The sequence below is a fragment of the Eretmochelys imbricata genome, chromosome 1 (genome assembly GCF_965152235.1).
Source record: "Eretmochelys imbricata isolate rEreImb1 chromosome 1, rEreImb1.hap1, whole genome shotgun sequence".
In the NCBI taxonomy this organism is placed as follows: domain Eukaryota; kingdom Metazoa; phylum Chordata; order Testudines; family Cheloniidae; genus Eretmochelys; species Eretmochelys imbricata.
Window position 1 is genome coordinate 234173722 of NC_135572.1, and position 13198 is coordinate 234186919.

Here is a 13198-nt window from a genome sequence, read left to right on the forward strand (position 1 = left end):
TCTCACATGGTCACAGGATTGAATACAAAGTCTGATTTATACACAACACAGAGAGGACTTCTTTCTTGGACTTAATTACCGCCCACCAGGTACAGGTGCCACTGGAAACATTTAGTGAAGAACTCATCATCCCCAAAGACAAGACCACGCAGTAAGGGACAGAGCCTCCCCAGTAACTGAGGTAATACTTCGTGTCAGCGTCATCTATAGCAATGATCTAAAATACTAAAGCTCTCAATTCAAGGGAGAGCTTTCAATGCCAGTTATAGTGTTCAAAGTTCCAAAACCTTGATGTGGAGTATGGATGGACTCCTTGAACTTCCAAAGGCTATTTAGATAACGTATGGCTTCAGTTTTCAGTGCAGAATGGGAATCACAGATGTCCCTGAACTGAGCCTCCTTTTCACGGAGGGAAATGTGGAAAACTGTAGAAACACCAGATGATCACAAAGAAGATGAAGAAAGGGAACAGGCGATGGTGCTAGAAGCACTGGGGAAAGAAGAGTCTCTGATTGAAACAGGGTTTCCACATTTATGGCATTTTTTTTCCCTTGCAAGTGACCTGATCCTTGCTCCTGAATGACATCTCACAGATTGGTAGCTCTCTGCTACCTTCTCCTGCCTTTTGATATTCAAGAAATCTAGGCTCTGCCTTTGAAAAAGGCGTCAAGACCCTCAAAAGAATCCTCCTAGAACTGCTAAGCAGGGTGTGATGCTGAGAGCAGGAAGAAGGCCTGATACAACAGCTTCTGCTAATGTGGAAGCACTGTAGAGGTACTGCTTGGCTAAAGGAACCTCTCCCTTCAAGAACCTCTCTCTACCAGAAGTGCATAAACTGCTCCCTACCAGAACTGCTACTGGACTAGAGTGAAAGGAAGTAACAGAAGCCAAAATCATGCCTGGAAAGAGAGGTTCCTCCTGAGCTCTACCTGAGGACTCCTCTGCCTTCCAATGCGGGGACAGAACACTGGATTCCAAATATGTGCACAGCACTATGCCAGCAGGTGGAGCCATCAAATCGGGGGGAGGGGGGGATTACAAGTAGGATATTTGCTTCCCAAGTATGGGTCAAAGGCAGAAAACCCACCAGTACTGGACTAATGGAGCAGTGGGGAGAAAGAAAAGTTCAGGCAGTACATTAGTCACAATATTTCTCCTCTCTGTTCCTAATGGTTGATGGCATTAACTTTAAAAGTAACTTCAGCATTGTGAATATTTACCTGGGTAATTCATTGGATGCTAATGCTGATGAACACTTATGTCTGCTACACAAACACTTAGTATAAATCTATCCCGCTTTAGCCTGCCTCACACTACGTGGACCCTTCTGCTGCGCACTAAAAGTTCCATAGTTCACTTTGATTACATTGCGCTTGGATGCTGACAAACCTTAAACATTGAGTTGGTGAACTCTTAATGCTGGGCCAATGACTAGAAACCCACAGGATGGCACCACTGTGTGGTCTCAACTGCCAGATCAGAATCGGTCAGCAGCAACCCTAAACGTGATGAGTGGTCAGCTATAGACGTTTGGAATGATTTCTTTGTTGCTGATCCAACCGTTCGACCACTGGGATTTGACCTGCCATGTCACCTTTGGACTCTACTGAACAAGTTCCAAACTAGCCAAGGAATATGTGCAGACCCCATGTGTAGAAGTTGGCTGTGCAACAACCCACTTTATCAACGTGGTCTCTGTCAGTCAATGTTGTTGATGAATGTCAATTAACCAGACTTCATGGTGGCTTTAGGGCCCTTCTTTCTGCTGATTAAGCTGCTGTCGGGTGGATTGGCAAGCACTGCAAGCACTAGAAGAAGTAGTCCACTTTGATCTATTCCCATTAAATGCACTACGGAACTTTTAGTGCACTGCAGCAGAGTCCACACCGAACAGTTAGTGCATGGCAGGCTGCTGTGGGGTAGATTTACACCTCAGCTTCTGTCATCTAAATGTTCATGTAGACCAACTCTACTTTAGTACTCTATAAAGGAAAAGGAAAAAGGATGAATACAATTTATAGCTATGAACAAATTGTTATTATTTAAGAAAAGGAGAAAACATTTCCAGTATCAAAAATCAGCATTTGGCAGAGCAAAGAGCTAACATGAAAGGAACGAGTACAGATATTATTCACGTGCTGAACAGCAAGTTTCAAATTGCTTTGGACATTCAGATTAAAAGATTGCATTTCCACAAGGTATGCAGGAATTATGTTGACATTAAGAACATTTTTAATTCAATTCTTTACAAAACAGGCAGCCATCATAACTTCTTGAAGAAAAGTCTACCATTTTAGTGAGCCCAAATAGAACATTACAGTTGCTTTAAAAAGTTGCTGTGCAATGCGGTAGCCGCGGCACAGAGGCCTGAACTCTTTATTGCAAAGCACTGGCTCTACCGCCAATACCGCGGCTATGTAAATTCGTTTAAGCAATCTGAGTGGTATGTGCTAGTGAGAGTCCAAGTACAGCCCCACATTTTGAATGAATTGCTGACAAAATATTTTTTCAATGTTCCTGCCAAAGCAGCATTACAACAACTCAGCTTTGAGTTAATGAAAACAGAGACAAAAATCTTTGCACTCCTACCTGGCTGCATCTACTGCGTATTTATTTACTACATGGGGAAAGTGGCTTAGTCCTTAGATGTGAAAAATGTTTCTTGGTAATGAATCAAACATGAGCCTGGATCAAAAAATTAAATGTAATAATAAAACTGAGACCGAGGCTACAACCGCAATACACCATCATCTTAAGTTATTGTCAACGTATCCTGGAGCCAATAAAGACAGCATCTGTCTTTCACACATTGAATTGCAGAAAACTGCAGCTCACTTAGCATCTGAGAAACAGTCATATCAACAAGAATGTTTCAGATACAGAAAACTTTTATGGGAGAAAGAGCTGTTTATCATCAATGTAAAATGTTATGAACGCTTAAACTATTCCAAAGCTATGGTAAGTGACAGCATAGACTGCACATCAGGACCAACACTGAAGCAATTATTAAATTTCGCTTATGGCTAGCTGCTTTTTAAATCAGAAATATACTTTGATGTCCCAACAAAATACGAACGAACGAACAAAAGAAATTCTATTTACCCTATAATCTTCATTCACAGTGAGCCACAAGGACAAACCAAGAAACAAAACACAATTCAAAGTACAGCTATTATGTTATATTACTCTAACAAAATATTAGGATATTAGGCATTCCTTGTATATGCAAGGAAAAATATACCCTGAAGTTTGACACTGAAGCAACCTAGTTAACCAAAAATTCAGCCGGAGTTCAAAATTATGTTTTTGTCCACTCCATATAAACTTGAGTGCAGAGCTACAAAGAGATTGAAGAGACAGCATGAAAATGCCTGCTTCCACCCATCGCAAATTACTTCAATGGCAAAAAGGCACTTTGCTGCAGAAAGGGATTTTTGTTTTAATTTTTTAACTTTTGAACCTTAATCAGTAAATATATAAAAATCTGCATGGAAATACCTGCCAACTTGCTAAAAGTTCAACATATTTGTTTTTCTTCTGCAATATTTAGTATTGACCAAGTACTGCTCTTAGAGGTAGTACATTCTCATTTTTTCCATGTGAGTTAATAATATATTCTGGGCATTTTATGTGGCCTTTTCAAAAACAAAAATATAAATAAGCTAGTACATTAAGAACAGAAAAATACAAACAAAAGGTCCATTGCAACACTGAGTAGGTATTACAGTGGTATGAGCGGAACTGAAGACACAACTAAGTCTCTTGACATTTCTATTTAGCTTGTAGTTTAACATTTTTTAATTAAAAATGTTTGAATAATTTTTGTTCCTGTTTTTATTATATTCAATACACACATCATGCATTCATGTAATATGGTATTGCTTTTATAGTTTTCCTCTTCAAGAAACAGGTTTACCTTTTGCTTCTCCAAAAAAACTTAACATTCATTATGTTGAGATCAGGGCTGTCAAACGATTAAGAAGATTAATAGCCATTAATTGCAAGATTAAAAAAATAGCCATGATTAATTGCAGTTTTAATCACACTGTTAAACAATAGAATATCATTTATTTAAATATTTTTGGTGTTGGAAGGGAAGAGTGTGTGTGTGGTCTAAAGTTTTACATTGCACCCAAAACCAAAGCAGTTATGTAAAAAAAAAAAATCTACATTTGTGAGTTGCACTTTCACGATAAAGAGATTGCCCTATAGTACTTGTATTTTTCAATTCACCTCCTACCATTTTTTAAATCTTTTTTACAATTCAGATATTTATAATAAAAAATATAAAGAGCACTGTACACTTTGTATTCTGTTGTAATTGAGATCAGTATATTTGAAAATGTACAAAAACATCCAAAAATATTTATAATAAATTAAAATTGGTTTTCTATTATTTAACAGTGTGATTAAAACAGCAATTAATCTCAACTAATTTTTTAATCTAGTTAATTTATTTTGCATTAATCACTAGAGTTAACTGCAATTAATTGACAGCCCTAGTTGAGAGAGACAGTTTATCACAACTATTTTCTTGACCTTCAGTATTAATAAGGAAGATCACATTTCTACCATGAAAACAGTAGAGCTGATTGAAAAACAGAATTTCCATCTCACGGGAAATTACAATATTTTGACATTTGTATTCATCCCAAATCATGTTTGAAAAGACAAAATATCAAAACTATTTGTGGAACAAAATGTTCTAGAAAAAAAGTTTGATTCAGAAATGTTGAAATATTTCAGGTATTAATTTCTGCATCTTCCTGAGGGACCGTACCATCATAGCACTTGTATTTCTGGCTCCCTCATTCCTCTGTTCTCTCCTCTGGTCCCAGTTCCCTAACTGGGCTACATCTGTCTGTCTCTTCCCACAGAAAATTTTAGATTTCAATGAAACGCTACTTTCTGACAAAAGCGTGTGGAGTGTTTCAGTTTGGGTTTTCTTGAAGCAGCGCTAACAGATTAATGCTCTAATTTTAGACTATATAATTCTTGGGCTGCATAGTTTCAAAACCTTTTGGATAGATGGAGATTTGAAAAACTGGGGGCTTATCCAAGGTTGCTTTCCAGATTTCCCAACTTTGAACATTTTAAACAGAATGCCGGCCAACTTGTAAAAGGCCAGCCAGCTTTGAAGAGGCTACATTTCATCAACAGTCCCCTTAAAGGCAGCTGGTAATTGTAAGTTATCTAACATTCTTTTGAGTTCCCTCCAGGTGAGGAGTTAAGTTTTTCAAGATTGAACTTAATGAATCAGAAATCAGTCCTGCTCAGCTACAGCTACAAAGAAAATTCGTTTACTCTTAAGGAGTTTTCGATCCCAAGTCCTTGTCAAGAAGTAAAAGCCTTTCTACATTGTATTTATGAAGCTGCCTTCGGGTATAACAAAATCATAACTACTCACTATGACAATATGCAGACATTAGCCTATGCGCAATGCATGCTACCAACAGAAGTGAACATGTGTCTGCCAGAACAGCGACAGTGAAACGTTTGAATCTGGTTCATAATAGCAGCAGCATAACCATTGAAGTGAAATACATATAATTTGCATTTCAGTGTTTGATTTTCTTGAAAACCACACTACTTTCCTCCCACTGAATTTTACTGATATGTAAATGTTGATGGGTGTGACCAAGCTGTCACAGTGGAAATAATAGTAACAGAAGTCTAGCATTGTCATTTGGCTCCTAAATTCCTAATAATAATATCGGAACAATTTGTAAATGAGCAAAATGCCATCATAACAGATAGCTGGGAATGATTAAGTGCAACCAAGTGTATTTAAAGATAGGCTTTCCAACTGTCTACATGAGTGTCCTGAGTTTGCATACATGTGATCAAGGAGATGTGATTTACTGAATGTGACACCTTCTATATTCTGAAAGGGGCGGGGGGAGAGCAAACATTCTGCAAGTGCCTTATTATGGACATTGGATTAACCACTTCTGCCTACTATTTCCCCTTCTATCCTCATCTGATGACCTTGTAAAATATTTTACTCCCTACTCATTTGAAGGTTATTCTGACAAAAGACTGTTTATACTGCTTTCCTTCCACAGCAATTTTGGATTCCCACAGTCACATGACTTAAAGGTCTTCATTAATGAAGCAGAAGTCAACAGAATGAGCCTACAGTGAGCAAACAAATGGATAGTCCAGTGTTTATTTTGCTGCTTTATGTATTCTATAATTACTTTCCCAATAAAAAGACTCAAATAGAAATCTGGTTGCCTGACCCTCAAACTTTAAGTTTGCTGTTTGGAAACTGTCTATGCCCTAAGTAAATTGACCTGGTTATGAGCCTACCCACAAATAATATTTTAAATAAAATTGGAACAAAACCAATTAAATGACATTTGCTTTTCCTTTAATCATTCTAAATCCTTTTGGAGGATTTTCCAAATATCCAGTAGGACCTTACTATCTCTTCCAAATTACAACATTTATATCAAACACAGAAGTTAAATTTTGACTTTAGACATAACCTTAAAAATAATGAACTACGAAATCTGCAAAAATATTTTTGTTTTCACTATTGAGTATTTTTTCTCCAAACACCCCCATATTTAAATAAAACTGGAGGTGACGGGATAATCTGGCCCTTAAACGAAGTAGTTCTCAGTGGTCAGCTCCCCAAATGGCCCTTTAAGGGGTTGAAAAGTTCAGTTTGAGGACCTAAGGGGCATGTGGAGAGAGAAGAAGAGGTCCCAGGAATGAAGTTCCTGGGAGGAAATTGTGTCACTTTATCTTTAAGAGCCCGGGGGCTAGGTGCCTTGCAGAGAGGGCAGGGCAAGGCTCCCCTCTCCCCACAATGAGGAATGAGCTGGGAAAAGAGGATCAGCATAAATGCTGCCTCTTCCCCCACAGCAGGGCAAATGCCTGCACAAAATTCAGTGAGTAAGAAGGCTCCGGCAGGGCCCTGAGTTAGCAGGGAGAAGACAGTAGAAGAAGGAGGCTGTCTCCTGGATCCTCCCAGTCTGAGGATTAATTGAGGAGAAAGTGATCAGCTGAGGCAGGAACTAGCAAAGGCCCTACAACTGGCTAAATTATAACCCACCCCCAAGGAGTGGGGCTGGGGCTCCTGCTCTAAGGAGAGAGAGTGTGACTCTTCCATTGTTGTCTACTCTGTTCCAGGAGAAGAGCTGGGGAGAAAGGCTGTTTGAATCACAACCTAGATCAAGGAAAGGGTCTCTGAGGTGTTTCCTCAACCAGGACAAAGAACTGACCAGGACTCGTAAAGGGACTCAAAGTAGGGTGATTTGGGGCAACTCACAAAGACAGTCAACGTTTGTAGAAAACTTAATAAATGGGATCCCATGAAGTGGGTGCATATTCTTAAGCCAACCTAAGTCTGGTCATTGATTGAAAGGAACCCGAAGGGGATGCAGCAGAGCCACAAGGGGGTGTGCTGGAGAGGCTTACCCTTGGCACCGAATTATTTGCATCTTGATGGAAAGGCTGGAGCAAGAGAGAACATGTCACAAATGCATAACTGAAAACACAGTTTATAGTAACTGTTATTAGCAAAAACATATAAAGTTGAACATGGTAAAAACACTGATTATATTGTTTAAACTAATAAAATGAAACACTCAAAATTCACAAGCATACCATCTGTGTCCTACTTTTGTTTAATTGTTGCATGTTGCATTAGAACTTTTAAGACATGCAAGAAAACTAATGTATGCAATGTTTCATTGCTACTTAATCTTACTGTCAGACCCCAAGTACCAAAATCTGTGAAAGATTATTTCCTGGCTTAGTTTCCACTTCAAAACCCAATAAGTTTACAAACAGATACTCAAAGACAGAGAAGCAACAAACCAGCATGCAAACGTAATGAGTTATTATATGACCCTTAACTGACTCACTAGATGTATGCTGCTAATTTTAGACTCAAATTTCTCTCTATTCCACACAAATTTGGAATGCATATCTTGTAAGTCTAAAAACAAAATGCAGAATCAGTAAGAAGTTGACAAAAATGGTTGCTCGCCCTAAATGACAGAATGCTAATCAACCTAGACTTCTGAATTCAGTTACTTTGTATCTTCAGTTTTGATTTATGTGAACCAGACTTGCATCTTAGTAGATATCCATGTTATTTAAATAAATCAAAAAAGATACATACGACCATTCAGACTCCAGCTGCTTTCTATAGACTTTTACAACAGCAAGAGCTACATTCAAGTTCTTATGCTCCAGTAGTTCTCTCACTTTCTCTGAATTAAGGCAGGTGAACAGTACCATACAAGAATAGGTAATAATTTTCTCATCATGGTGATTGAGGCAATTCCTTTAAAAAAAAAAAGAAAAAAGAAAGAAAAGAAAATTTATTGTTAAGAATCAAGCTGAAATAATGTAGCAGTGGTATTTAATAAGAAAGGAAACATGAAGAACTTCATGAACTACAGAGCCATCAGCACTGGAATGCATAAGAGGTGGTGAAATAAATGGCACCTACGAAACATATAACCATTTTCAAGTAATCTTACAGATCAGATTTAAGGAAAATTGCAAAGCTAAAATTAAAATGGAGTTAAGTAAAGTTTTTTGAAAAATAATTCCTTTCACCACCAAAAGATAAAGACTTTTTAATCTGAAAGAAACAATATCACAAATATTTCCTCATCTTAAGTAACATCCATTCTGCATGTTAGATCCCAAACCAGCGAAGTGCTAAGTGCACTTGATTCCCACTAACTTCAACAGAAGTCAGGGATGCCTAGACGTGATAAAAAAAGAACATACCAGTAGGACCACGGAGTTAACACTACTTCGGGACTGGAAGTTTGTAAACTCTGAGGTTCTACTATAGTTATCTGCAGAAAGTTCTATCAGGAAGGATATAAAGTATTCAACACAGGGACATGTGTTGCCAATTTCCAGGATATTATTGTGACTCTTGTAATAATTAGTGTTTTTCTTAAAATTGTAGGTTCTGTATCAAGTAATTACATGAGAATCTCAGTTTTCATTTAAAAATATATATATATTTTTCTAGCCCTCAAAGTTGTGGAGAAAAAGGTTTGAAAACGTGGCCCAAGCACACCATGACAGTTCAAACAAGAAAACAAGGGGGGGGGGGGGAGGAGACAGTTTCATGATATTTAAGCCAAACTCATGATTTTTTTTGAGGCTTGATTCATGATTTTTGAAGCCTTGGGGTAAAAAGGTTGAAACCTCATGCTTCAGGATTTAACTATTAGAGACGAGGATGAGACCTAATATAGAGGGCAGATTATCCCACATCTGCCTACCATGAGGTTCTTACACCTTTCTCTGAAGCACCTGGTATAGATACTGTGAATGACTGGATACTGGACTAGATGAACCTCAGGTCTGAAACAATATGGCAATTCCTATGTTCCTAAATAAGCTAATTTTTTAATTCTCCCTCTACTTTCTCTCCAAATCCATCCTGTGTAGTCTCCCGCCCTCCACTTCCCGGGTTGCTGAAAACATCTCAGAATACCTTTCTGAGAGACACCAGAAGTCTTATTTGCACTATATCAATGATGTCACAGAATGATGCATTTTAACAACTCCCATCATTTCTGACGGATTATGATGACAATGAGCAATTACGTTTTTGTGGGAGAATTTTCAAGTTTGCATATGTTTTTTTTTTTGTTTTTTTAACATGTAAATGTGGGGGCTGAGAAGCCATAAAAAGGGGGCTGGTTAGCTGACGAGCCAATAAATAAATCCATTATATCTCTTTGATATGAAACTTTGTAAGCCTGAAGAAAAAATGCTAATGGACATTACAGCTTCCTTTGTCTGCTGTTCAAAGTTTTTCACTTGAAACAGCAGTAGCTTGGTAACATAAAAAACTTTGAGCACCAAACATGAAAACTTGATCATCAGTTAAAGATTTCTCTCTCAGGATCACAAAGTTTAAAAGAGAGCTGTTTCACTGCCTTCCAGTTCCCTAGCTCAGCTCCCTGATCTGCTCTATTTCAGAGCTTCAGCCAGTCTCTCTTTCCTGCTTTAATTCCTATAAATTGCCCCTCATCCACTGTCACAATTAAACTGCCCACTCCAGTTTTCTTCTTCCAAACTATAACTGCTTACGTTTCATATGTTTGTACACATCTAACAGCTATGTGCACACAGTTTATCAGTAGAAAACTGGGTAAGGTAGTGAAGAAGGGGCAGCAGAAAGGGTGACAGCAGTAAGAACAGTGGTTGGGAGGGCAGTGGACAAATGGATTATGAGAAGAACAGCTCTTAACCTGAATGTCTTAGGAGGTCTACAGGAGGAGAATTCTTTTGCAGATCTTATGTGGTGGGGATGAGTGGGGGGGACCAAAAAAACAGAACAAACAGAGAAAACCAACTCCACTCCTGCAGACTTCCCATGAACTGATTTATGGCTCAGAGGACAAACACTGGGAACAGCGATTTGCGAATAGTCCATCCAGTGAAATGCCAACCCTTAGTGCCATCGTTTTGATGAAGAATTCTCTGTTGGCTTCCCTTAACTGACTTATCCTGAAAAACAACATGTAGCCCAGTTTCAAAAAAAAAAAAAATTAGTGGAAAATCATTTCACACAGTACATAATACACGTTTTATGACAAATTAATTTTATGATGAGAGAGGATAGGCTACATCTAATGCACACACCTTGTGGCAGCGTGTAGGGTGTGTGTAGCTACATGCTGCAGTGAAAAATGGGCTGTAGCTACATGTCAGTGCAATGCCCTGGAAGGGGGAGGCAGTAGCGAAAGGCTCTGCAGCAGAAAGCTGCCCGAGTCTTTCTCCACTGCCACCCACCTGCCAGAGCCTTCCCCTGCAGCAGGGAAAGGCTCTAGCAGCGCCCTGTGGCAGGGAAGGGCTCTGGAGGTGGGACACTACACTGCTATTTTTAGCAGTGCAGACTGAGAGATGCTGTTTGTCTCTTTTCATCAAATTGATAATTGTAGACAAGGGCACTCCCCAGATGGGCCCACCTGCACAGTCCTCATTGCAGTTTCAGAGACTGTGGGCAGGTCTACACTACCGCTTAAGTCGATCTAACTTACGTCACTCAGGAGTGTGAAAAAGACACCGGTCAGAGCAATGCACATTGCAGCAACCTAAGTGCTGTCCTCCAACTCTCCCGCCAACATAGCTTCCACCTCTCGCAGAGGTGGAGTAATTATGCTGACAGGAAAACACTCTACTGTCGCCATACAGCATCTTCATCCGATGGGCATCAGTGACACAGCTGCACTGATACAGTTGTGCCAATGTTGCGCTTCTAGTGTAGACCTGCCCTAATTCAGTCAAAAATCAGTATCTAGGTCCATGGAGATTTCAAGATGGAACTACTGTCAATCAAGATAAGCATGACTTAAAATCAAAACTGTAAAAACACTGTATAGCTGATGTGCACTTTTATTAAAAGCAAATTAATCCCAAAAGATATTTCAGGCCAGATCTAATGAAATACTGTAAATAAAATTTGTCATTGAACAGCTGTATGTTGTTGTAAGCTTGATCCAGGAATTTTGGCCAAATCCACTCTTTAGATATGTAGATACATATATAAGTGTGCAATACTTCCTATGTATGCCAACAACATTCAAAGGCTTTTTTTGTTTTACTTTCACTCACCTTTCTCCATCCCCTCCCCCCATCAATAACTACCATGTTTATAGGTTTCAGAGTGGTAGCCATGTTAGTCTGTATCAGCAAAAACAACGAGGAGTGGCACCGTAGAGACTAACAAATTTATTTGGGCATAAGCTTCCGTGGGCTAGAACCCACTGTATCAGATGAATGGAGTGGAAAATACAGGAGCAGGTACAGATTCATGAAAAGATGGGATTTGCCTTACCAAATGTGAGGTCAGTCTAACTAGACAATTCAATTAACAGCAGGATATGAAGGGAGGAAAAATAACTTTTGTAGTGATAATGAGAGTGGCCCATTTCAAACAGTTGACAAGAAGGTGTGAGTAACGGTAGGGGGAAATTAGTATGGGGGAAAATTAGGTTTAGGTTTTGTAATGACCCAACCACTCCCAGTCTTCATTCAGGCCTAACAATGTTCATGTGGCAGCAATTTGAAGTTAGACAGAGTTAGGTTCTCAGAAATGATTACCGCATTCCTCTCTGTAAAGATCTCTGAACAAGACCTCAGCAATTGAAGCAGATGATTTACACAGATCTTCTTCTAATATCTTCCCAAAGAAACCAGTCTACTGTCAGTTTAGAAGGTGGTGGTTTTTCAGGTCCGTACTCCCGAGGTGGAGTAACATATATACATCCATAGGATATGGTCTCAATGGGTCTATTCTCCCCAAAAAGTTATTTTTCAAAGCATTATGGCGCTAGTAGAGTAGCAAATATCATGTACAAAAGATCTAAATATAACCATAGGGATTACATTAGAAAAACCCATGTAAATGCTTACAAGAAAAGATCTGGGAAAGCACACTTCCAAATGCTATTCTGGGAATCTCCATTTCCTGCTGCAAGGTTTCCAAGAAACTGGAGGCTACAACGTAAAGCTGAGGAAAAAGAACACATGTTAACAGGAAATTCAGAGAGATCTCAAAGATTAATAAACTCATGCAAATATCAGTACATATCTATACTATGAAAGCCATCCATTTCAGAAAATTGAGACAATATTTATGTAGCTCTAAAACATATTTATCATACTATATATATATTTCCCCATATTTGCTTTTCTTATACGGTGAATTAATTTTGTACTCAAGAATTCCATAAAGCACATTATACACCCCAAAATGACAGACAATACTTTTTTGTTTGTTTTGGTAGAAACATTGGCTAACAATAGTATTGAATATGAACGATAGCCACTGCAGAGGAAGGGGTTGGAAAGAATGACCAATGGAAGCACAATCAAAGTAAGTTTGCTGCAGGAAGGAGCAACAGTTGCCACATTGTCTTTTCCATATTTGTGGTGGCTTTTTTCAGTATTTGATTACTGGGACTCTGCTGGCTAGTAGCAGAGAAGGCCATGCACATTACCTGAACTGGCCATGAAACTAATTCTGAAGCTGCTAGCAGGATCAGATAATATAGTTCTTGTCCCACTCCAAATTACTTCAGCCATGGGAAAATACACCAGCTCATTTCACTATGTGTGGCGCCATAAACAAGAGACAGTAAATGATGGTGGCGGTAAGGCTAATTGTATTGCCACAAATGGAATGGAGCCCACCCTACCC

General features: G+C 38.9%; 1 protein-coding gene across 9 annotated transcripts in view; it reads right to left on the minus strand.

Moving 5' to 3' along the window:
• Nucleotides 1-13198, minus strand: part of ATXN10 (ataxin 10) — a 149026-nt gene that overhangs the window by 88031 nt on the left and 47797 nt on the right. For 8 of the 9 annotated variants that reach the window (XR_013347030.1, XR_013347024.1, XR_013347025.1 and 5 more), the window contains exons 4-5: nt 12412-12508; nt 8138-8302 (exon numbers count right to left, since the gene is read on the minus strand). Coding sequence is in view for 5 of the 9 variants with exons in the window: in XM_077825486.1 (XP_077681612.1) it covers nt 8138-8302; nt 12412-12508 (262 nt within the window). In the remaining 4 variants the exon portion in view is untranslated. The remainder of the gene's footprint in view (nt 1-8137; nt 8303-12411; nt 12509-13198) is intronic. The other variant, XM_077825509.1, reaches the window with a different exon arrangement.